The sequence below is a fragment of the Sinocyclocheilus grahami genome, unplaced genomic scaffold (assembly GCF_001515645.1).
Source record: "Sinocyclocheilus grahami isolate Dianchi unplaced genomic scaffold, SAMN03320097.WGS_v1.1 scaffold569.1, whole genome shotgun sequence".
In the NCBI taxonomy this organism is placed as follows: Eukaryota; Metazoa; Chordata; class Actinopteri; order Cypriniformes; family Cyprinidae; genus Sinocyclocheilus; species Sinocyclocheilus grahami.
Window position 1 is genome coordinate 144,264 of NW_015505748.1, and position 25,451 is coordinate 169,714.

The 25,451-nt window shown below is 40.2% G+C and overlaps 1 protein-coding gene across 1 annotated transcript in view; it reads right to left on the reverse strand.

Moving 5' to 3' along the window:
* Positions 1 to 879: 879 nt before the first annotated feature.
* Positions 880 to 25,451, reverse strand: part of dnah9 (dynein, axonemal, heavy chain 9) — a 103,198-nt gene continuing 78,626 nt past the window's right edge. The window contains 12 exon segments of the mRNA XM_016239573.1: positions 880 to 1,305; positions 5,665 to 6,054; positions 7,353 to 7,535; positions 10,425 to 10,595; positions 12,683 to 12,757; positions 13,715 to 13,906; positions 15,437 to 15,664; positions 19,239 to 19,366; positions 19,796 to 19,944; positions 21,834 to 22,027; positions 24,991 to 25,113; positions 25,188 to 25,358. Coding sequence (XP_016095059.1) covers positions 1,078 to 1,305; positions 5,665 to 6,054; positions 7,353 to 7,535; positions 10,425 to 10,595; positions 12,683 to 12,757; positions 13,715 to 13,906; positions 15,437 to 15,664; positions 19,239 to 19,366; positions 19,796 to 19,944; positions 21,834 to 22,027; positions 24,991 to 25,113; positions 25,188 to 25,358 — 2,232 coding nt within the window. The 3' untranslated portion in view covers positions 880 to 1,077.

The following is a 25,451-nucleotide window of genomic DNA, read 5'->3' on the forward strand; positions in this document are numbered from 1 at the left end:
TCTCTTTGATTGGACTGTTCAAGTCATTCGCCTCAGGATTCACATTCTGTTTCTCATGGTGCGCTCAAACAATACATGAAAACGTTTGGTTGTTGCGATTTATCAGATCAAATTTTATGACCAATTTGTTCAGAAATCCAAGTATATCCAAGCATTCACATACTTAATTTTCTGCAAGCGTTCACGGAAATAATCGTCTCTCTAACTCCTGACACATGTAAAGCTTCTCTGATGCAGCGTTTCATTGATGCCGAACCAAAGCCTGAAACCTCACCTTAAACTCCCCGCGTCTCTTTTGATGCCTTACAAGTGCTGATATTCACTTCAAAAAATGCAAATGTAAAATTCAGAGAACAAAGTGCACTCTTTACTGCCGTGCTGGAACGAATAAACAAGCAGCACATTAATCATATTTAACCGATGTGAACACAAACAAATAAAGAAGGTTCCCTTACATTTCGTGTCGGTTTCATATTTATATCTTTAACACGTTTGTCTCCTATCCCTTACGCCGGGACACGAGAGAAATGAATATAAAGAGCACGGCAGAAGCTGTGTGTCACAAGAAGCTCCGTTTCCCAGTGCTTTGTAATTGGATTCTGGATGGATTTATTGCTTTTCTCCACATATTCTGTTTCCCCGTGGCCCCGTTTCATAACTCAGTCTCTGTACGTGTTGTTAAGTTTTCTCAATAACAGATATAAGTGACCCTGGAGGCTCATCGCTGCCGCGGCGGCGGATTCACTGAGGTGTTGCACTTTCTTCAGCCCGACGCCACGCTTTCTCAGGGTGACATGTTTGAATGTGATTTGTAGGCTTCCTGTTTTAAACTTGAGAGAACAGAAGTAGAGCAGAGTCACACAAATCTGTGAAAGAAAAATACACTGAACAAATATGAAACCGGTTCATCAAAGTGCTTTTAATTGAACTGCATGGCACATAGTGTTTGTGCAAACATTTGACAACTAAAACTAACTAACTTTTATGCAACTAAAAAAAAAGGTGCTGTGTCATGAAATCACGCGTTTTGGCATTAATAATAGAAAATAAGTCATCGGTGAAATGCGAGCAGGTACTTTATATCTGAAGCAGCAGAGCGACTCCAGCGAGGGTCCATTTGGACGGATTCTCTTTGGTCTTCAGGTTGAAGGTCCAGACGTAGGTGGGTCCACGCTGTCGGGTCTTATAGACGGGACACTGGTACAGGCTGCGGGTCTCCTGTTTGTCCACAGGAATGGCTTTGATGAAAATCACCGGCATTGTGGGCGTGAGCTCCTTCAGACGAGCATCCACCATTATGCCAGCCTAAAACACAAACATTACATGATCATAGTTTTCATCATTCATTTCAAGAGACATTTAATATTAAAGAAACCTTAGGTGATAAATAATCAGTTAAACATATTGCATAATATAAGGTTCATAATATAATGGCATACATGATATTATTTCAATATAACATATGCTTTTTATGTGCTCATATTATCATATACTGTATATTCATATTTGTATTTATATGAAGTACCGATCTTTTACATGTCAGCATGAAATGTGACGTATATCTGAGTGAAACTGCTTTTTGAACACAGGGAAAATTACTGTTTGATTAAACATTACGAGGGCACATAAATAAAAAAAATACATACACACACACACACAATGACGTGCATTAATAAATTATAATGATTTATATTTCATTGCAATATTCCATTAAAACGTTGATTTAATTTCATGGCAACTGAAAAGGGATAGTTAACCCAAAAATGAATATTCTGTCCATACCTGTAAGACCTTTGTTAAATGAAGACATTTTGATGAAATCAGAGAGCTTTCTGACCCTCTATAGAGAGCAATGGAACTACCATGTTCAAGGCCCAGAAAGGTAGTAAAGACATCATTAAAACAGTTCACGTGAAGAAATTGTTGGGCCTGGGCCTTGAACGTGGTAGTTGCATTGCTGTCTATGCAGGGTCAGAAAGCTCTCGGATTTCATCAAAAATATCTTCATTTGTGTTCTGAAGATGAACGAAGGTATTACGGGTTTGGAACGACATGAGGGTGGGTAATTAATGACAGAAATTACATTTTGGGGTGAACTATCCATTATATGATAATGATTTTATATGATTTCAGCACAGGAAAGGTGTGTTTGATGATACAATGCACTAATCGGTTTATTTATTGATAATAGCAATAGATACATTTCTTGACAAAAATAATCAGAATTAGTAATATAATTTATATAGAAACTTGGTAAAAGAAATTAAATGTGGCTCATCAAATCAGATTTGAATGCTTATAATGTGTTTTATAATGTTAATTAATTAATTAATGAAAATTTTTATAAAGAGGATCCATGTTTGCAGAAGAAGAAAAAAAACACCAATTGAACTGAATTGAGTTTCTGTTGGTGGTGACAGTATTACAGAATTGTCTTGAAAGTTTGAATTGTCCTTCACTAAACTGAAAACTCTTGCAGTAACACCACAGTCTCTCTGAACAGGGAAACTTGCAGGAGTTCAGATGCGGGACATTTCATCGGATAGTTCATGAATTCATGTATCCTCTTCTGCTCCAAGTATTAAAGGGACAAATGCAAATAATGTTGACATTGCAGTGCTCCACAGAGGACGCGGTTTATGGTTTCACTCTAATTGTCTCGTGGCTGCAGTAAAAGTTTATTGTGCTTTTAAATACTGATAGTTTTACGACTCTTTGAATAAATAAAGTCAGTAAAACACTGAAGGCGTGCGTCCTTGCACATCTAGCACACGTTTAGAGGAACTCGTGCATGTTAGATCTTCTACTTATGTCTCTTTAAAAATCTCTAAGCTGATTACACTAATTCATCAGCTAAGAGAATATCTTCAGAAATAAGCCATAGGATAACTATACGATAAGAATAATGTTATGTATATAGGCCATCATGTATATGCCTATCTGTTTGATGTCGTCACAATAGGTGTTAAATCTCATTCATATAAATGAGGCCAGATCCTCCATCTCTGCATATATGCTTTCACACTCAGATAAGCTGGAATAGCTTTTCCCAAAGGGCAAAAGGCATCCTGAATCTAAGTTTAAGTTCATCGAAGACGTACGGCGGAAAACAGTCGAGGGGCGCAGTGATTAAAATTGTCCTGTGTGTAATTAAAACTGGTTTTTAGAGACATTACCAGAAAGCCGCATGCATTTCCATTCATTAGAGCGCTAATGGTGCAAACAGACACTTTGTTGTGGGTCTGTGCTGAAGCATGTGTGTGTGTGTTTCTGCAGACCTGTGTGAGTGAGTGTTAAAGTGACAGCTCTCAGAATCAACTCATTTAAGCAAATCAATTGGCAAATTAAGCAAACAATGCTGGTTAATATCCAGCTGGTGTCATTATAGTCTCAGCTGGAGAATCTCAGGTGATGCTTTACATGTCGATGCTCCTCTAGGGTTCTTCAAAGACCGGGGAATAAAATCAGCCCAGTGTTCGTTTTCATTTGGATTTAAATGAGCAGAAACCGCTGCCTCATTCATCAGAAATGCTGGTCAGTGTTTAAAACTCCTGTTTAATTTTTCATGACAATGTAGTCAGTGCGAATTTAAGCCAGTAAATCTTACAGATGCAGTAAAATATTCATGAACGATTCATCTGTGCATAGAGGAGCTCGCTGTGTCACTGCTTACTTCACTGACTTCACCTGACCTCCAGAGAAAGAGAAAAGAGATGAAATTAATGTGACTGATTGGCAAACTTCTCGAAAACGCAGCCATAGAAATACTGACAGAAATATGGACAGGGTAGCTGTGTCATTAAATAAATAATTATCTATTGACCTACCTATCTACCTATTTTAAAGGGGTCATATGATGCGATTTCAAGTTTTCCTTTCTCTTTGGAGTGTTACAAGCTGTTTGTGAATAGATAAGATCCCTAGAGTTGCAAAGACTAAAGTCTCAAACCCAAAGAGAAATTCTTTATAAAAGTTAAGACTCGTCTAACACACCCCCACATGTCTATGTCACGATGTGGGAAGATTTGCATAACACCGCCCAAATGTTCACGCAAAGAAAGAAGGCGTAACTTTGATTGTCGCTGTAGTATTGTTGCCGCCGCCGCCATGTCGTGGAGACGTTGTGTGTTTCGTTGTGAAAGCGAAACTACTTTGTTTGGTCTTTCAAAAGAGGACACAACTAGAAATCAGTGGTTAAGTTGTATTTACGACACAACGACTGTTGCAGAACAGTTCAACCCAAATATTCAGATTTTACAGAGGGCTAGGACTGTTTCCTGGGAGAGTAGCCTACAATGCCGGTGTTCCGGTGAATTCAGTTCCCCTGTTTCCCCTTCGGCGCGCATGCTGACCCTATACAGTCTATGATGCTGACAAATAATGCTGACTCGCAGACTGTAAGTACGTTTTCATATTTAAAGGAATTGCCACTGACGATTCAAACGTGAGTTTTGAGCAGTGTAGAGTAGCTCTTGTTTGTCGTTTCTCCGATCACAAATGCAGACATGGTTTTATGTTTACGCGTTGCATTGCATCGCGCCGCGTAAATGCATAAAAAGACAGTATAAGTCATTATAATCAGTAATTATGTCCCCACTGGATGCAACAAATGCCTCGTTTATAATGGGTTTTATTGGTTTTGTCTCGTTGCGCCGGGACATCGCATCACAGTATGGTAAGGGGCGTAACATTTCCGTCACACGCTTGAGGTATTCGGCCAATCACAAAGCACTAGATAGCTGGCCAATCAGAGCACACCTCGCTTTTCAGACCGATGAGCTTTGTAAAAATGGCGCATTTCAGAAAGGCGGGGCATAGAGGAGAAACAATAATGTACAGTATGTGGAAAATAATATATTGTTAATATAATAATATTGTTTTTCCACATTGTACACATTTTCATGAATCGGACAAGAAAATCTATATTTAGAATGCGTGAATGTAGTCTAAAAAAGTTTATTTTCTAATAATATTTCTAATATGAACCATTTCCTAGTATATCCTATATTTGAAGTCAAATCTCACTATCACAATCAGTTAAACACTGAGACGCATGACACAATAATTAATCATCAAATTAATTATATGGTTTTAAACATTCAATTAACAAATTTAGTACATAAAATAAATTTTATGTGCCATGTAGAAAATTTACTTTTTTAAAAAATTTTTTGCATTATTTTTGTATATATATTTGAATGGCATGCAGCTGTATATTACGGGTCTGTTCACGGTCTGCGGTGACAGCAAACATACTGGCACATCTTACCGCACTATCTACACTACAAAACAATTTTGCAGTAATTTATTTATGAAGCACAAGGACAGAGGGAAAGGTTGTAATGTGATGATAAGATGAAGAAAAATCCAGTGTGATTAGTGTTAAATTGTTCTGGGCTTTTGCTCTTTTTGCAAATATTTGCTGCTAGATGAAATGGACTGGAGTGAAGTGTGAATATGCTGCAAACAGCCAGTCACTGCGGTCCCGCAACAAAACTACACATCCTCCATTATGAGTGCTTGCTTCGCTGTACAGACGTCTTCACTGACTGTCATGTAGCTTTAACACTCGCTCTCATTTACAATCGACACAGTTACAATCGACACGTTGATGACTTCACTATATTACTCTTTCTTCTCAAAACCAATAACAGCGAGTCTGACCTGCGTGTCCCATCGGGCGCCCTCCATGAACAGGCCGTGGATGTAGGCTCCCTCTCGTGGCGGTGAGCTGAAGTCCTCGCGGTTCTTCTTGGTCACATCGCACTGCAGGCTCATCTTGTCCAGCGGCCACTCGTTGCGGCGAGCCATGGACTGCATGATGGCCGTCAGGAAGGACTGTGGGTTGAAGAAGCCGGCCAGCCATACCACCGAGGGCAGGGAGAAGTCAGACGTCCAGATCTCCAGCTCCTTGATGCGGTTCAGGAGGTCCATGAACCAGATGGCCAGACCGGATATGGACGGATAGGCGCGTTTGGTCCAGGACTCGGGCACCTGGTCCAGGTAGATGGCATTCTGGAGATTCTCCATGTCGTTGGTCATTGTGAGCTCGCCCTGAGAGAGAAACATATGGGTCAGCCTAGAAACAGTGTGGCTTGATCATTTCTGATTCAAGTGAGAACATGTATATGTGTTTGTTTTAAATGTTCAGTTTAAAAAAGAAATCCTAAATAACAAATAAAATGATTAGTAATAAAAAAAAAAATCATGAACGTAGCCTTGCTCTGTTGGGAAATGAATTGTCATGTGCTGAGACGATCTTCTAGTGTTTGTCATTTAAAGTACATAAAATCAGGTCTTTACAATGATTCAGCTGAAGAAAAAACTTTAAATGGGGTAATATATAATCCATTTTTGAGGTCCTGAGATGAAAGATGTTAGTCAAGTGTTTTTTGTGGCTTAAAACAGTCACAGTTTCAGTCATAAGTGGACAGAATAAATCAACGGGCATCCTTGAAAATGTTCAGTGCTAATGCAAACAAACAGACTTTTGAGAGTCAATTTTGCTGCTTAGTTTATTTTAAAATTGCTTTTTTATTTTGAATTTAAGAATTTAAATGTGATTCTTCATGACATGAGCCCTTTAAAAGACAGAGACTTTTTTCACACTCCATATAGCATAATTGTTTTTTAATGGAAAAGTCACAGCTGAATATGAATATATATGAAGCAAAAACAAAGATGCATCTAAAATGTGTTTACTCTCATCTATAAATCTCAGTGTCACATTGCTGTCTTTTCATTCCTTTGTTTTCATAGCATAATATATTTCTCACAATGCAACGTGGCTCCAAACATATGCAGGAATATGTGAATAATTTAGATTTTTTTTCCCATGTTGTGTCACAGAACAACACAATAAAGGGCTTCAGTCGTTTCAGTAGGTGATCCACAGTAATGGAAATCATCTCAGTGACTCCCTGTTGAATCTGCCAAGGCCAGAATCCTGCGTTAGTTAATAGTTGTCTTTTCTTCATAAGGCTTACCATCATTCAGGGGTTTAATGCAGTTAAAATAGGTCTGAAAAGAGCAACACGATCTCTCGCCGGCACGCTAGCGATTTAATTTCTGCCGTTACTAAGCACCAGGAAAGAGACGGATGTGTCATTCTAGCAGGTGTGCGAAGAAAGCAATAACTGACTGCATATCAGATTTTAATAATATGGCATAAAAATCATTCAGCCACCTGATCAGCATTTGATGTGGTGATGAGATCCGTATAGCAGCAGACAAAAGGGCTTGGAAACTCTACAACAGCAAGCCATTCAGTTACATGTGCGTGTGTGTGTCTCCGTGTATTTATGCACAGTAGTATGTTCATGTGTGTGTGTGTGTGTGTGTGTGTGTCTAACCTTCAGGCCTAGACTGAGCTCTTTTAGAGAGCGTTTGATCTCTTGTGTCAGGAAATTCATGCGCTCACACTCCTGGAACGCCACAACGATATACGGCGTCCTCTCCTCCACCTTCCCCATCATCTCCGCCAAGTTGAACTCCTCCGGAAGCTTCTCAAGGATCTCATCAAGCGCCGCTTTCACCTGGACACACAAACACACGTCAGCGACTGCTCTCATCAATCCATCACGCTGAACACTCAAATCACTCCCTTAAAGTATGCCGCTTTGTAAATGCGTCATCCATTGATTCAAATTTTACAGAAAGATTATAGGTTGGTAATTAGTAAATGTTAGTCATTTTTTTCATTAGCATTAGTGTTTTTATCTTTCTTGGCTGACTAATTTACCGAGGAAACATTATTGGTAAATCAGAACATTGCACACAGAGGAAATGATTGTTTGCAGGATGAATCAAGTATTCAATTAGCCTGCAGGAAATGCAATCATCTAATAAGTCCGATCATGTTATTAATGAAGGTATTACTGCTTAGGGACAGATCTCTTCTCTGAGCACAGAAACACGGTTAGGATGAGAAGGATTCAATAGAATAAATACTAACAATAATGAACAAATATATTAAACATGACAATCAGCACGTGAACGTAAACCTGACAGCTCGGTCTGGGCTCTTTAATCGCGGTCCTCTCAGCAGATCAATTTGTCTATGTCAGATACATGAGGAGTTAATGCAAAGCGCTCATTGCTTACAAATCCCAATCTCTTAACTAAAAAAGGTCAGCTGTCATAATGCATTCAAGCACTCCTCCACGACTCCCATATCTAATCTCTTAAAAGTCAGAAGCCTCTGAAAGCAGCCGCTGCTGGGAAATGAGCAGAGTTTAAGATCTTCAGACACGAGGGCCGTTCAAAGTCTGTCTCCTGACATGACGATGTGATCACCGCGACCCTTACCGAAAGCACATTCACACTCTGAGAGTATAATGAGGTTCAATTTAACATGGAGACTCTGAGATGTGCTCTTTTTTTTATTTTTTATAAAATGGTCTTTTGTAGTATCGTTCACACATGCAAAGCTGGTTTATAACATAACTGGGAAAATTGATTGTTTGGTCAATAATTCATGAAGGCCCAGACGCTGGATTACTTATGAAAATGTCCCATAGTTCTTGTAATTATTTAAAAGGTTAGTTCACCCAAAAATGAAAATTGGCTTTGTTTTACTCACCCTCAAAGCATCCTAGGTGTATATGACTTTCTTCTTTCAGACGAATCCAGTCGGAGTTATATTAAAAATTGTCCTGGCTCTTCCAAGCTCTATCATTGCAGTCAGCGGGTGTTGCAGTTGAACAGTCCACAAGTCGTCAAATAAAGCGCGCGCATTCATAATAAAATGTGCCTCACCCCGGGGGTGAGTAAAGGCCTTCTGTAGTGAATCCATGCATTTTTGTAAGAAAAAAATCCATATTTCAAACGTAATAAACACTCTTCTCTCACTTCTGTTATCTGTCATACGCGGAAGGCGTTCAGGCGGATGATGCAGCATGCATGCGCAGCGCGCCTCTGAGATATGCTAGTCTCACGAGTTTGTTTACAGGAGCAAAAGAAGCAAAGTTTCCTTACTTTAGCAAAGGAAAACCAGTCTCCTCTTGGCTTAAATCGAAATCCTCTGACATTTTTCTTTGCAAATCTTCGGTTTGTACTTCTAATTCATAACCGGCGTTTTATTTTGTTGTCTCTCTGCGTTCGTCACTTATCACGCAACGCCGACGTGTTACGTCATCCGCCGGCACGGCTTCCGCATACGACAGTTGGCGGAAGTGATATAAAAGTGTTTATTACATTTGAAATATGGATATTTTTCTTATAAAAACGCATGGATTCACTACAGAAGGCCTTTACTCACCCCCCGGAGCCACGTGAGGCACATTTTATTATGAATGCGTGCACTTTATTTGACGACTTGTGGACTATTCAACTGCAACACCCGCTGACTGCAATGATAGCGCTTGGAAGAGCCAGGACAATTTTTAATATAACTCCGACTGGATTCGTTTGAAAGAAGAAAGTCATATACACCTAGGATGCTTCGAGGGTGAGTAAAACACAAGCCCATTTTCATTTTTGGGTGAACTAACCCTTTAAATGTAGCTTTTACAGCAGTAAGACTTTGATTACAGTTAAGAACATTGATGGCTACTCATTACTATGCTTACTTTTACTGTATTTCTGTTTTAAATCGATAGTATTATGAAAAATAGCAGCCTATACATTTAGAAAATATAGCTACAACATCTGAAGAAAACATGCATCATCATGCTAAGTCAAAATTTACCACAGTAACTAGTTACTACTGTACACTATACCGTGGTAAATTCTAGTGTGGTCATCAGTAGTTTAAAAGGTCTTTCTTCTTCTCGTCTGTCTTTTTAGGTTGTGTGGTTAATTTAGATGTTTGTTCTTATCCATTCTCCTTTTGTAAGTAGTAAATTATTCCTAGAATTCAAATGGGTTGCATATTGCACATTTTTTACCCGTTTGAAACACGCTGAACAGCCTGTACAAAGATTTGCACGCTACCCATGCAAAATTAAACTGGTCTTCAGTCATTTTGTGCAGATGATTGGTCCTAGTTGCATGTTTCAGATGGGAATATAGCGCTTATCATAAAATCTCTAAACACAATGAATATAATTAATGTATAATTCTACACGTTTCCATTAACCGTGGTATAAATATTGTGGGGTTGTACTTGCTAGTTTCAGTTTCCCCAGTGGAAACTAGACGCCCCTGTACAAGTATATTTTTAGCTTGTTCTGAGTTTGGATTTGGATCAAATAGAAATTCAGTGTGTGTTCATCTCCTTTTCCCTCAAAACATTCATGTGGAATATTTAACAAGAAGTATTAATTTTTTTTTGCTGTGAGAACATCGATACAGTATCAAGAGGTAAAATACTGCAATACTTTGAAATATTAATGTTTCCCTTCCCCTTTTCATACTATTACAAATTGTAGCTAAATAATTGGGTGAAAGTGTTTTTCAATCGAATGTGAGCGTTTCTCCAGAACCTTCTCGTCGCGTGATCCGGATGTTCCTTCTCCCGATCCTCCGTCTCTGGGCTGCATTTCCAGCACGGTGCGGAAGAGCTTCTCTGACGTCTGCGTGAGGAAGCCGATCTCTGCGTTCGGGTGCAGGCCATATAGGTACGGGGACTCGGGTGGAAGAGCACCATCTATGTACTGAAACAGATCCAGAGAGAGGGGATGAGGTGTGCAGCTGTAATGAAGTGGTGCTGCGATCATCATTAGACTGGACTACACATCAAACATGAAGACACATTCATCGAGTCCACTGGGCCTCTCGTCTATGATGTGTCTGTGTGACGATTTAAAAGCAGTGCAGATGAGAGACCACAGCAGACATTCACACAAACACAAACCAACACGAGCCTTCAATCCTAATGATGAACCCTAATGTATTGTTTTACTGTTAGCGCCAAAATATTGGCCATGCATGACCCAGCATCCCAGATACTTGACAGGATGACAGAAAAGAGGCTTTGTTTATTAGCAGTGTTCTAATCCGGGCTGCTGACACATGCAGGAGATGTGAGAGAGCAACGTGTCAATCACACAAAATGTCATTAAACGCTCAGAAGTGTCATTCAAACTCAGTTATCTTAACAGGCATTTGGGATGCAACTTTGAACGGTGTGGCATCACTCTCTTTCCACAGACAATCTTCAATTACACAGATGATTCTAATGTACATTTACTCACCATCCTGTCGCTCCAAACTCGTATGGCTTTTTGGAAAACAAAAGGGGTTATTGTCAAATTATGAAAGCTGAGGATCGCTGGCTACATAAGCAAGTTAAAATATGGCAGGTTTTGAACCCAGGCACCTACAGTATATTATCAGTATATCACAGTATAACCATAGATATGTATAGATAGATGACACATTCGACCGCTCCAGAAACATTGACGCGTCTGCCATCTTGGAACGGTTAATGTGCCGTCACTCACAAAACATAAATGAATTTCAAGATGTCACAACATTGCGCAGCCTCTCATTGTAAGAACCACTAAAACTTAAATTCCCAAAGAAATAGAATAAAGTTTCACAGGTAACAATGTGTTGGTTTGCGTTTTTAATACGTATTAACTTAATATTACAGGTTTATAAAACTATTGTACCTTTTAAATGTCGTGTTAGCTAACGGCTTCATCTTTTTGTATTGTGTTAGTTTAGCAAAATAATCTGCTAGGCCTATATAAGTCTATTGCAGATATATGTATACAGGCAATTTGCTCTTGAGTGTGCACGGACCGGGTTTGACCATTCCGATATGGCGGATGCCCATAGAAACAGCCGCTAATAGGGCATCTGCCTATACATATCTATAAGTATAACAGTAACAGCATAACATATGTGACCCTGGAGCACAAAACCAGTCATAAGTCGCACGGGTATATTTGTAGTAATAGCCAACAATACATTGTATGGGTCAAAATGATCGATTTTTCTTTTATGCCAAAAATCATTAGGATATTAAGTAAAGATCATGTTCCGTGAAGATATTTTGTAAATTTCCTACTGTAAATATATCAAAACGTAAATTTTGATTAGTAATATGCATTGCTAAGGACTTAATTTGGACAACTTTAAAAGTGATTTTCTCAATATTTAGATTTTTTTGCACCCTGAGATTCCAGATTTTCAAATAGTTGTATCTCGGCCAAATATTGTCCGATCCTAACAAACCATACATCAATGGAAAGTGTATTTATTCAGATGATGCATAAATCTCAATTTAAAAAAATTGACCCTTATGACTGGTTTTGTGGTCCAGTGTCGCATATACACTTGCCTAGTCCATCTAGTGTCAGGGTTTTACATCATATAATGATCCCCTTCATAAATTCAGTATAAAGGCAGAAGAAAAACATCAAGACAACATGTTGTTTCCAAAATAAAACCATTTTATAATGTCCCTGTTCTAAAGTCAAAATAAATTATGAAAATATTATGTGATGAATACTTAACTTGACATCTTTTATAAATTTTTATATATAACTTTGACAGCCCAGAAAAAAAAAAAGTTAAATCATTTAGTTTTGTCTTAAATTTCCATAGAAACCCAAGCTGTTCACAGGTCCCAGTCTGACCCCAGATGTAGTGACCCATTACTGCACTTCCATCAGATTCTAACCATCTGACCATATCACTGCGATCATTACTGATATGACACACTCACGCCCACAGCTTTATGTCCCACAGATCTGGATATACAAGACTGGCCAGGGTTGGTGAAACTCTTTACCTGATGATAGCCGTTGTAATCAGTGTTTCCCGGCAGACGGAAGCCGGGTGCCAGATACAGCTCTCCCTCCATCATCTAGCCAAAAATATAGTTTTTAGGGGTTTTTTTGTTATTAAAAAACAAATAAGCAAACCCAGCCCAGATGACAAAAAGTAACGCAGAAATAACGCAATGCATTACTTTCCATAAAAAGTAACAAAGTAACTATTCGATGGAGTAATGCAATATTGTAATGCATTATTTTTAAAAGGAATGTTCCCCAACACTGTTTATACTCCTAAAAAAGACCATACAATCAGTCTATATGACTGCACACTATATTCCAAGCCTTCTGAACCCAGATGGAAATGTAAGTCATAGTTCACTGATGATCCCCTGCTGTTGGAATATAGTGCATTTTTATTTGTCCATTTTGGATCTTGGCAGTATGAATTACTATTGACTTTCAGTCTATGTAAAACATAAGGCTGGATATGCTTACTCATTTAGAATTTTTGGGTGAACTATTTCTTTAAAGGTTTGAAAACCTCCCAATGACTTATTCAGTAATCAAAATGTAACCAACAGCTACATTTGCATACTGAAGTATGCCTGTAATTGATGTTTTGTGATTGGTGTTGTCCTAGCATATATTTAAAGCATTTATAGCTGTAGTCATAAGCAGCACTCGAGTGAAACATGACGCTTGCTGAGAATCATGACAATGGCTTTAACGCATCATTACACTGAACCAAACGTATCTAACACTGCTCTGCTGCCTCGCACTGCTATTTCCTTCAGGAAATGGTGATCGAGTCCATAGCTCTTTAGCACTGGGTTTTTGCCATAAAAGCAAGCAGTGGTGCTTAATTGCTGGGTGCAATGAAGGGCATGAATATTAAATTGGGAGCAGGTTGTTGTGTAGGTGTGGGTGAGTAATTACACATGCTCCAGACCCACATCAGTCTCTTTTAACACAGCGGATGTCAGCAGGCATTTCACTCTCCCTAGTTCAATAAGTGCACTCACATAAATAAACTCTGCTTCTCTCACCTTGGTGTTGGCCTCCAGATAGTTGTAGAGCACGTTGACGGAGATGGTCAGGTCTCCGGTGTTGAATGGGTAACTCCGGTTCCAGCCCTGAGGGCCGAACTTCCTCCGCTCCGCCACCACCGCGTGGAAGTAACACAGGGCGAAGAGGATGCTTTTGAACTCGTTCTCGCGGGCACACATCTCCAGAGTATCCTGTCAATTAGGACACATCGGTATCAGGCTTCACATTCTGCCAACAAGCTCCGACCGGAGAACAAAGAGAAAGCGTAGAAAGTAAAAACCTTTGCGTTGTTCTTTCATTGTCAGCGTTCCCAGTGGACACCAGGCATTAGGACAGACAAAAGAATGACTCCATTCCAATATATTTAGGAGCTGAGATTCCTTTTTAATTGTCACTGCTTGTCAGAGCTTTCATCGCCGGGCTCATTATTTGAAACAACTTCAATCAGTGTGTGTGTGTGTGGGGGGTTGACGTCCAAATGGCATCTCCACCTCATGGGATTCGTTTGTTTGCACAAGAAACCCAATAATGCCGTTTAACAAATATCCTCTGCTTATGAATATATCTCCAGTGGTGTAAGCTCTTATATGTCGCTGTGCTGGTGCGGCTGACCTTGAAGGACTTTTTAAAGGAGCTTTAATAATAGAACAGGAGGAGTTGAAGCTCTGATCCATTAACATTCTGCACGCGACACCAGCGATCTGTCTACAGAATCTCCATAGCTACGTTTAATGGCTCGTCACAATCAAACCAATCATGAAGAGTTAAAAATAATTTCCATTAGCCCTGAATTTGACAATGCCAACAGGAAGCAATTGACTCTGCTCTTTGCCAGGACAGCTAAAAAGGTCAATATGAAAGTAGCTGTCATTTTCTGGATTATTGCTGCTTACTAGAGTTTGAGAGCTGTTTAGGCCTTTTTCTCTGCCATTGATTTACTTTCGAGGTGCGTACATGACTAGAATACGACTCGTTTGGCGGAGGAAACCTCCTAGAAAGCTACAGTACGAGTGTTGCTGCAGCACTGATCTGGCAGATAGTCATCGGCACACTAAATCAGCCTAGAGTGAGCTGGAAAGTCACGCCACGGATTGGGTTCGTCGATAACACATGCAGAATTTTAATTAGCAGAAGCACCGCAAACAGAGACTCTCTCATAACAAGCAAAACAGGCCCCGCAGATGGCCACTATTGTATTAACTAGATCCAAGATAAACAAAGCAGCACAATTTGGATTTATGCGACTTTACAGAAAACATGACATGGGTTAATAAAATGACACTTTTACCCCTGCATTATTCAAAAATGCAATAGAAATGCAATTCATATACAGTGACTTGAACACACATTTTCTATAATGGACATTTTGGTATATTTCACATGGCATGAAGACAGAAATGCCAGAGTGATACAACTGTCCTAATATCAATGCTTATTTATATTTGAGAAAAAAACTGAAGAAACATAAAATCAATCAATCAATCAATCAATCAAACCCCTGCAGAGCCTCAAGACTGTGTCAAGGTCAATACATGTCTTAAAATATTAGATCATTGGTTTTATGACAGGGCAATATTAGTTCAGGTTGTAAAATGTCATTGTCACCAAAAACAATAATATTTATGAATGAATTTACCATAATATAATAGCTGCCTATAGGACCGTGTAGTAGCTGCATCGTGTGTTATTGGAGCGGTGTGAACGTGTACAGGTCGCTCTACCTGGTTGAAGTTGTCCAGGGCTTTGTGCAGGTTGGCATGCATGCCCATGGGCGGCTCATTGGTGATCTTGATGGAGTTCTCCAGGATGCCCTGTGGGATAATGTGGCCATCGGGCGAGGAGGACGGCTCCGCACTGACGAACACCCTGAAGTTCAGGTGGCTTCCCTCTGCATGCTGCTCCAGCTTCTTCTCCAGCATTCCCAGCCATTTAGCCACCAAGTGGATATTCTAGTTTAGAAAACAGCCAACCAGAAGTCGCAATTTAAACAACAAGCAATTCCCTGAAGCATTATCGTGCTGTATGCTGTTACTTGTCAGTACGGCTTTTGTAAATGGGATGTAAAAATCCTTTTTCTATACATGTAAAGTATCATGTCTTGCATGTCTTTAGTACTGTCTTAAGCTCTAAATTACAATGTTTTGCATTTTGTTAAAAATCTAATGCATAAAACAGAAACTGGTTACAAAAACAACTGCGCCATGAAAATAACAATGACTGATAATGCAGGAGCACAAACGATTACCTCCTTAATGCTGTTATCTGCAGAATATATCATTGTGCTGAATGAACTGTCACAGTGTTAAAATCACTATAACAGCGCTATTGATTCACAGAAAGATTTAAATGAAAGAACATAAACCTCTAAATGATATCAATATTGCAATTGGCTGGAAATGACTTGAAAGTACCAAGGATGAGCTGAAAGCCTCCACAAAACAAAGTGCCGCTTTAACTTTTAGCTTGTCAACACAAATTTAGGCTTTCTTTCTCCAGAGCACAGACAGACTTAATGTGTCTCTGAGACGAAACAGCAGCTAAAAGCTTCAGAGCCATCTGCAGTTTTTACTATCCCAGGTGAGATCTCTGTCGTTGGCTGTGTCTGAAACTGAAAAGTGCAGACGATTTCTCAGGCACATCCAATGTGTAAAATACGAAGATGCCTTCATGTTTTGTGGTTTCTTTAGGAGGTGATTTGATTCTCACTGAAAACAATGACATTCTGACATTCATTTTAATTCACTCCAATTATGAAGTCTATCCTATAATTTGTATAGGATAGATGCACAGCTGATGTGACTGTACTTCACAGTGAGTCATAATTTCATTATTTCAACGGATTTGTTCCCTCATACAGCATGTCTGTTGTAACTGGTCTTCCTGCTGAATCTGCCCGTAAAGCCTGATAACAGCTGGCTGAATGCGGCATATTCCTTCCAGAAAAGCCATTAAAGTTAAACACTATCCTGGCAGCCGCTTTTCAAGTAATAGTCGTCCCTGAGCGAATTCACCTTGCTCTCCAGGTCTCTACTCATTGTGTATCTAAAAGGGTACATTTCTAGCGGGAGGGGGCCTCGGGTCACTGTAAGCCACTTGATTCCCAGGACTGAGGATTTTCTGCTCTAGTATTAGCGATTGATTGCCTCTCTACAGTGAGTGGATTTCTGCATTTCTGCTGGCCGGGACCCCATGTGCTGCAATATAATTAACCTTCACTGGAGGGGAACTTTCCATTGACCCGCCGTCTCCCAGCCCGAGTCTGAATTCATAATTGGACTGCAACAGGAGATGAGACGACAGATGAAGATTGTGGGAAGGCCGTACGGAGATGGGAATCTATCGAATTAGACTATTAAATAGCGCGCTTCTGATCAGCACAGCGTGCGGCGGATCAGCCGGAGGATTTCAAGTAAAGATGTTCACATTCTGCTGCCGTTTCATCCCTGTCGATAAGTCATTGTGATTCTGCGCAGGAGCCTCATTCCTGTGCGTTCAATGATGCAGCACGTTTATTTAGATGAGAGACGTCCGTATCGCAAACATCTGAATTCAGACCATCGCCCTCCTTGTTTTCTTGACATATTGATCACGAGTGTGTTTTTTTAATCAAACCACGCCCATATGGCCAATTTGTACATTTGGGTGGCTGTTGGACGGCGTCCAGACTAATATGTGTAATGAGCAGCAGTGGCCGAGTGGACGCTGTCTTCACAGTGACATTGGAATTAAATGGCGGCGCTCTAATGGACTCATTAGTGGAGTGCGGCTGTTTGCCTCCGTGGGCTGGCGGCAGCGGCGGTGTGAGTGTGGGGCATTTCTCTCTCCCAGCACAGCACAACATGTCATTAATCAGCCGGGAGGCACACGCTGGCCAGACATTTGCTTTGCCAGTTAAGTGCTAATGCACAAGCAGCATTCTTCATCTGAGACACGCTACCGTCATACCGCACTGGTTTACACATTTAGGGGGAAAGTACATGACGATTCACCAAAGAATGATGCACATCAGGAAACTGCTGAATGCAATGTGAACAGTGTCAGGTTGAAGGATGCAGCAGGTTATCACAATCTGGTGTACTTTACTATAACTGTACAGCATCACTCCACCACTGCCATCCAGGCCAGTGTTATTTTAGAATAAATGAGATGCTATTATAGTTTTCATGAAACACGTTCAATATTTTGAATAGTTTTTATGTCTGCACTTTGCTTTTTCATATTCATTTTAAAGATTTAGAATCAGAATTAGACTTATTACCATCTATGCTTACACACACGAGGAATCTGTCTTCAGCTTCCAGTGCACAGAATTAGACTATAGACTTTGACTTTTAGCTGTATACACATACATTTTGTATCGTATAGGTGTTGCGTCCACATGGATCCGGAATTTTTGGAGAGTGAAACCAATATTTTTTGAAACCGGGTCCCAGAGTGGATAAATCTGAAAACGGCACCCTTGCGTTTTCGTGTGGACAGCGAATCCATATATTTTCTGAAACGATGACGTCATCAGCCCACGTCTCGCCCCTAGTCAGACACCGCTACGTCACGTAACAGCAACAGCAACAAAAACAAACACTGAACGATTGTCTTTTTATTAACTAACATTGACACAGATTAATAAATGTATTGTTCAATGTTCGTTTGTATACCGCGCACAAGGTTTATACACATAGTCCAAGTCTTCTTGTCTGTTTTTAGTGTATCTCTGTGGCAGAATTACAGTGCCACATACTGGTCTGGCATGTATACTACATCGTTTTGTGTCGGTTTCGCGTAGACGCAGATATTTCTTGAGACGAGGGGGAAAAAAAGATCGGATAGGGAAAGCTCTGGCTTCGTGTGGCCATAGCCTTAGAATGACAACAATTAAGACAAATGTAATAAGATAATGAATAAATGAATGAATGAATAATTTCCTGCCCATTCAGTCCTGCAAGATAATGATAAACGAACTTGGCTTGCTGTCCTCAAAGGAGGCTCGAACCCAATGCTCGGCTCAAGCTCTGAGTTAGAACCCGACCTAATTTTTTTCACGTACTGTATGTGATGGAGAAATAAAGGAAATAGAGGAATTCTGGAAGAATTGTTGCTGGAACAGTACAATGACTGCTGTTTATATACGCTCATAGCGATAACTGACAGGATTGAATGATTAGGTCTACCCGAGCTTATGTTAGGAATTTCATATAAATAACAGACAAAAAAGGAAATGGACATTATATGTATAGATATATTGCTATATACAAGTATATAAGGGAATGTAAATAAAAGTTACGTTACTCTAAATATATATAAATAGTGTTGGGTATTGCACGTTTTTATTGGACAGTGGGGGGCATTTTTTTATTTTAGATATTTATTTTATTTCAAGTAATGAATGTTTTTATGGTTTAAGTTTTCTGAACTGGCTCCAGACCTGTGGGTCTGATTATGATGATCTTCACGTGTTTTAGTAATGACCTGAGGAAGAACTGTGTGATTTGAGGTGGTTTAACTGCAGTTTGTTGTGTGTTTTACCTGTAAAATGACCCAGTGCCCCTCTTTCGCAGCCAGATCCAGAGCCTGTTCTGCCACCACCTCCTGCCCCTGGCCCAGCGAAACGTTGTGGAAATTTCTGTTGTCGAACGTATATCCCAGTTTTCTTCCTGAAGGATGTTATTCAAGGACAAAACAGACAGTCAGATATGAAGTCATGTGAGGTGTTCTGTGTGTGGTCAGTAATTGCCTGGTGTGTGATCTGATTAGTCGTATTTAATCTGATCACTCACACTCAGTCATTCATGGACAAACAGAGCAAGACTATCAATAAACCTTCAAATTGGCCTTTGAGGAAAAGTCTGGACACAGTAATTAGCCTGCTTACACCAACAGACTCTCTCAAACACATTAAGTTTAGTTTAAGACAGCAAATACACAAAATGTATTGGTCTGGATTGTAGGTATCTGCTGATCTTAACAGGCTCATTTTGAAAATGCCAAAATGACACCTTAGCTTTAAAATCACAGGCGATTACTGCAGCATTTTGGGGAAATTATGTAAATGGTCTTCATTTGGAGATCACATGCATCTGTACCATGTTTCTCCACATCCTTCAGCGGGTCGACTCCAGGGGACAGGATGAAGAACATGGGTGTGGCGGCTCCAGACTCCTCATATGACACGGCAAAGTCCAGCGAGCGCCCCATCACGTACTTGCTGCCCAGCTTCTCCTCCACAAAATCTCTGAAGGGTGAAAGAATCGTACTTGGCTTTTTCAAACTCATTATGATCATACAAAGAGCACAAAGTCAGCACATCTGTGGAAACTGATTATTTTATGCCCGATTTTTCACTCGCCGACAGGTTTTGCGAAATCGCCAACAAATGCCTGAAATCAGAGGCAGATCGGTGCTCGTTCCCGCGAGTGACAATCAGGCAGTGTGAATTATCAAAGACGCGATCTGAGGGAATCGCAGACACGTCGGCGATTCACAATCCTGCTGTGTGCAATGAGTTCTGACTGAAAAACACATCGGCGATGACCTACAGCCAATGAGAGACCAAGATACAGGGCAGCGGGAAGTTCGGGGAGGAGTTAAATGAAACGTAGTTTGCGGACCAGTGTTGCCAAATCCAAGATTGCCGCAGGTTTTTTTTAATGTCAGCAGGTTGAAGCGACCCCAATAACGTGATATTTAGGCCCTGGAATGTGAATTGTACTAAGAGAACCCCGCCAAAAAAATGTGTATTTTACCCCCCCTGAATGCAATTTTTACTGGGGGACCCCCTCAAAAGCAATTGGGCTATTTTCAGGCTAGTTGTGAGTAGTAATTAGGCGGGTTTTGTAGCGAAAACCTGGCAACCCTGCACCAGACAGAGCTGTCGGCGATTCCTATTGTAAAGTCATGCAGTGTGTAACCTCCTGTCGTCGTTCCATCGTGCAGTGTGATACACAGCAACAACTGAATGCTACCCCAGATAGTCATTCAGTGTGAAACCAGTGATGCGACGTCTTTGAAAATCGTGCAGTGTGAACTCGGCATTTGACACCGGCCTGTGCTGTCTTATTATATTAACACTGCCATTGTCTCCCTAAAGGCCAAGCATCATGGACTGTAGAAACACAGAACTACTAAATATATAAAGCAGGAGTGAGCAAATATAAAGATAATGTAGAAAAAAAATTCCTATCCATTGACTAGGCTGACTAAGATTCTGGGACAGATTCAATTGAGATCTGATTCATGAACAAATGACCCTTATCGATTTGAATCAGTCTGACTAAATGAACTGAATTCATCAGAGCTTCATCGAATCACCATCTGACTCACTTATTGAGCCGCACCTCTAAATGAGTCTTTACTCAAGGTGTAGATTCACACTTTTTTTTTGTAACAATTTTTTCAGTTAATGAAGTAAATGTTTTGTAGGAATGCAGCTGAGCAAAAACACAGATTCACACTAGGGGTTGCACCGACTAGTCGACTTCAATGCTCTGCCATAACGCTTTAAGCTTGACGTCGACTAGTCGCTGGTCCTATAGAGGGCGCAACAGGATTAGAAATCTTTGAAGGACTTCCACATTTACGCTCCGTTTCCATACAGTTAAAATGACAAATAAATGCATACTCTGAAAGCGCTCCACAATACATGTGTGATTATATTACTGGATGCTTGAAATTGAACGTGAGAATGCACGTTTTAAACATCTTATTGCACAGGTAAGTTAATCGCCGTTCTAATCTAATGCACTGCTGCACTGTAACACACACACATAGGCTACAGACAGTAGCGAGTACATCACATGCACAGAGCCATTCAGAGCGGAAATGTATTGTCAACACTGTTCTGTGATTTCTCAATAAAATAGCTTAGAAACTGAAAAGTTCAAGCATATATTTCTTAATAACTAAATTCCACAGCTTCACTACTAGTAGAGAGATGCTGCCAGGAGAATAAATTCACACACGCAATCGCTCTCACTAATGCATTCATATTAATGTAATCTTTACTGTGCTACTTTATCTGTATCTGATTTAGAAAAAATCAGAAGTCGTTCAACCCCTAATTCACACACTCCTGGGAAAACATGTCTGCAAACACTGAGGTATGACGCTGAAGGACGGATTGACCTGACGGCGTAGGTCATTCTGTCGGGCCGTAGCGCTCTCATCATGCACAGCCTCTGCAGCGACGTCTTGTTCTTCCACTCCTGAGGGAACTTCTCTTTCTCCGGACACTCGGACTCTGAAAATTTCTTCCAGCGTTTAGCCGATCCTTCAATGTCACGGTCCAGGTTATGAAACTCCTCCATCGTACTGAGAGCCTGAAACAACATCACCATAAAATAAGCACATTTTCTATTAAATAAATCCTTAACGAGATAAAATACTGATAACAGATACCACACAAAACCAGCGGAAGTGAAAAAGGTTCAAAAGGCACTTGATGCACAATATGTCTATGGACTTCAGATTATGTGAAATAGTCCTGCGGTGTCCAAATATGTCACGTTGTCTCAGAATTAATATGAAGCCATAAAAGCGGCATGCTTAATAATTATAAAATACTTCGCAAAAAGCTGGAGTTTAGCATGTCACACCGCGGGACTTTCCGAATATATATCTGATGTCTCAGCTAAGCGTTTCATCAATAATTTAAGTATGACTCATTTAGTATGCATTATTTTGCACGTTGTTGAGTGGACGGTGTGCAATCTTATCAGACATTATGATGACAGACATGTAAGCCCTGGACAGAATAAAGAGCTCAGATACAACATTGTCAAAGCGCTAATCAAATCGAACTACAAAGTAAAGTGTCTTTATGGCACAAACTGCTGAGTAAACATGAACGTGTTTCTTCATAACGCAGGCTTTCAGAAGTGCTTAGGCAGCAGAACAGAGGATTTCCTATTGCGCACTTATATTTATCTCCTCTCGGAAGAACAACGCTGTGACATACGCCATTCTTTCATACGGAGTCTCGGCTCGACCCGAAGGTGCCGAAAGTGGCGGGAGAATGATGATGACTCATAATCCCAGAAAGCCTTGCTTATGGGAAACACTATATCTTAATGGCAGATTTGAGCACATTACGGACTCATGGACTCTTAAATGAGATCAGATTTACATTCCCATCGCTGACGATGTGCTGGAGAACAGCAGGAAATCTTCTGAAGGTTTGCACTGAAGGTGAAGTTAGTCGTTTAGAAAGCGGTAAAAGTTTTCAAGACAGAATAGAAGAGACAGGAATTGCTAGATGTACAGTAGTGCACTTAAACAATAAACTAAGTGATGGTTTCTGTATAATTACTATTTATTCCTAATAGCATCTACGATGAAGAAATATACAAATTCTAATATTATAGGAACAGTTCAACCCCAAAAGACAACAACAACAATATATAGGGTCACACTTTAGTTAGGAGACCAATTCTCACTATTAACTATTAAGGATTTTGCCTTAATAAACTCATAATTTGCTGCATATTAATAGTTAGTAATGTAGTTGTTAAATTTAGGTATAGCGTAGGATTTAAGGCCCGTTCACACCAAGCACGATAACTATAAAGATAACGATAAAGATATAGTTCTAAAAAATTTTCTCAATATTAAAGAATAGCATAGTTCACACCACAACTATAATGATAACAATACAGAGGAATGATATCGTTGTGATCACTTTCAAAACTATTTTTTCCCAGCTGATGAACCATAAAACACTGACAGCCAATCAGAATCCATCCTGCTGTAACTAGCTCAAGAATTTAAAGCAGCAGACGCATGTGTGCTTGGAATAAACAGACGATATCGTTCGCTGGTGTGGACGCTAATATCGTTATCTTTATAGTTATCGTTCTTGATGTGAACGGGGCTTCAAGGATCTAAAATATGGTCATGCAGAATACGGCATTAATATGTGCTTTATAATGAGCTAATAAACAGACAATATGCTAGTAATATGCATGCTAACAAGCAACTAGTTAATAGTGAGAATTGGTCCCTAAACTAAAGTGTTATCATATATTAAAGGTGGGGTATGTATTTTTTCAAAAACTGAGTCAGGCTGAGTACCAAAACAAACTTGTAGCCAATCAGCAGTAAGGGGCGTGTCTACTCATGATGCGGAGGAGAGAGCGTTCAGTGCACAGGAGGATGGACATTAGCCGAGCCAAGCGACGACAGAAAGATAGAGATGGCGGATAAAAAACATAAGAGGAAAACGTCTTCGGAACAAAAGAAGGCTTACGATAAGGCAAGAAGTAGGACCTGTGTAAATATCGGATCAGCCTTCCAGCGCTGGAGAGAACTCAAGGAGCGTAAGGCCTGCGATCAGACGCCGAGGTTGCTTTGTTTCTTCTCGATAGATGAGTAACACCGTGTCTACACCAGACGCGACAGTTGTCTATGCGACTAAAGTCTACTCTACACTGGACGCGACAAAGCGACCACTGAAAATCATTTGAAATTTGTGTCAATATGTCATAAATAGAACACAGCAGCAGCAGTTTTCTGTCGGGGAAGTGTACACAGCATCACTGATTATAATGAGTTCTATAGTATTTTGTCGCGCCGCGCCACTCGCGTCTGGTGTAGACACGGTGTAACATTGGTTTTGCTTTGTTTCACAGAACTAATCGTTGCCTGGGTTGCGTACGTATGTGTGGGGCGGAGCTATCAAAATAGGGGCGATACCCTTTTGGGGAAGGGGCGTGTTTGTTTGTCAACATTGGCTACCAGAAATCCCTTACCCCACCTTTAATAATAACAACAACAACAATAATGCTAATTTATTATTATTATTAACAATAATAGCTGTTGTTGTTATTAGTAGTAGTAGTATTAAAGCTAATATTTACTGTATATAGTTGAAGTATAAGAAATTAATAGTTTACCCAAAAATGAAAAATTTGAAAACACAAAGATCTCATGTGGAATGTCCGAGCTTCTGATTTCATACCATGAATGTGGATTGTGATTTATTCAGCAAAAGCAGCAACAAAAAAAAGCATCTTGACGTCAGCTTCAGCTAACAGCTTTCCTGACATTAAAGCTCATCTCGCTTTTGAGCAGATTTGGTGAACGTGTTTGAGAGGCCAAATTAACCTATATTAAGATATGATGAGGACAGAGAGTTTGTTCAGCAATATGATGATGCTTCTGCTCCCTGCGGCCACATTTTCATCCTTTCGTACAAATGAATAATAGAGAGACGTGAGCAAAGCAAATCAAAGATCAACACAGACACTGACGTCCTTCACTAAAACCGTTACACTGAGTAACTCACTTTAATTCCTCCCCAGGAGTGGTTGGACAGGAAGTCGACGGGTGACATCAAGCCCGGCTGCACCGGGTAGCGCAGCAGGAAGTCCAGCTCGCGGGGATTGATCTCTTTATTCATGAGCAGGACCTAAAGCGGAGATAAATGTGTGTTTAAAAGAAGCCGGAGGAGCCGTGGCATATGTTGCGGAAGCGGAGGCTCACCTGGAAGGCCAGCTGGGCGGTGTAGGTGAGTTTGTCACACTCGAAGAGGCCGCGGGTGGTGTACTGGAACACCAACGACGTGATGCTGTCGATCAGATTTAAGACCCGTTGTTTCACGGTCTCGTCTGGGTCGGCTTTTAGTACGGCATTTTGGAACACAACGTTGAAGGCCTGGACGTGAGGAGCACACAAACGCATGCATTACAGGACAGAGAAAGAACTTGATTTAATACTCTTCTGCTTTTCTCTCATTCTCTAATGAAA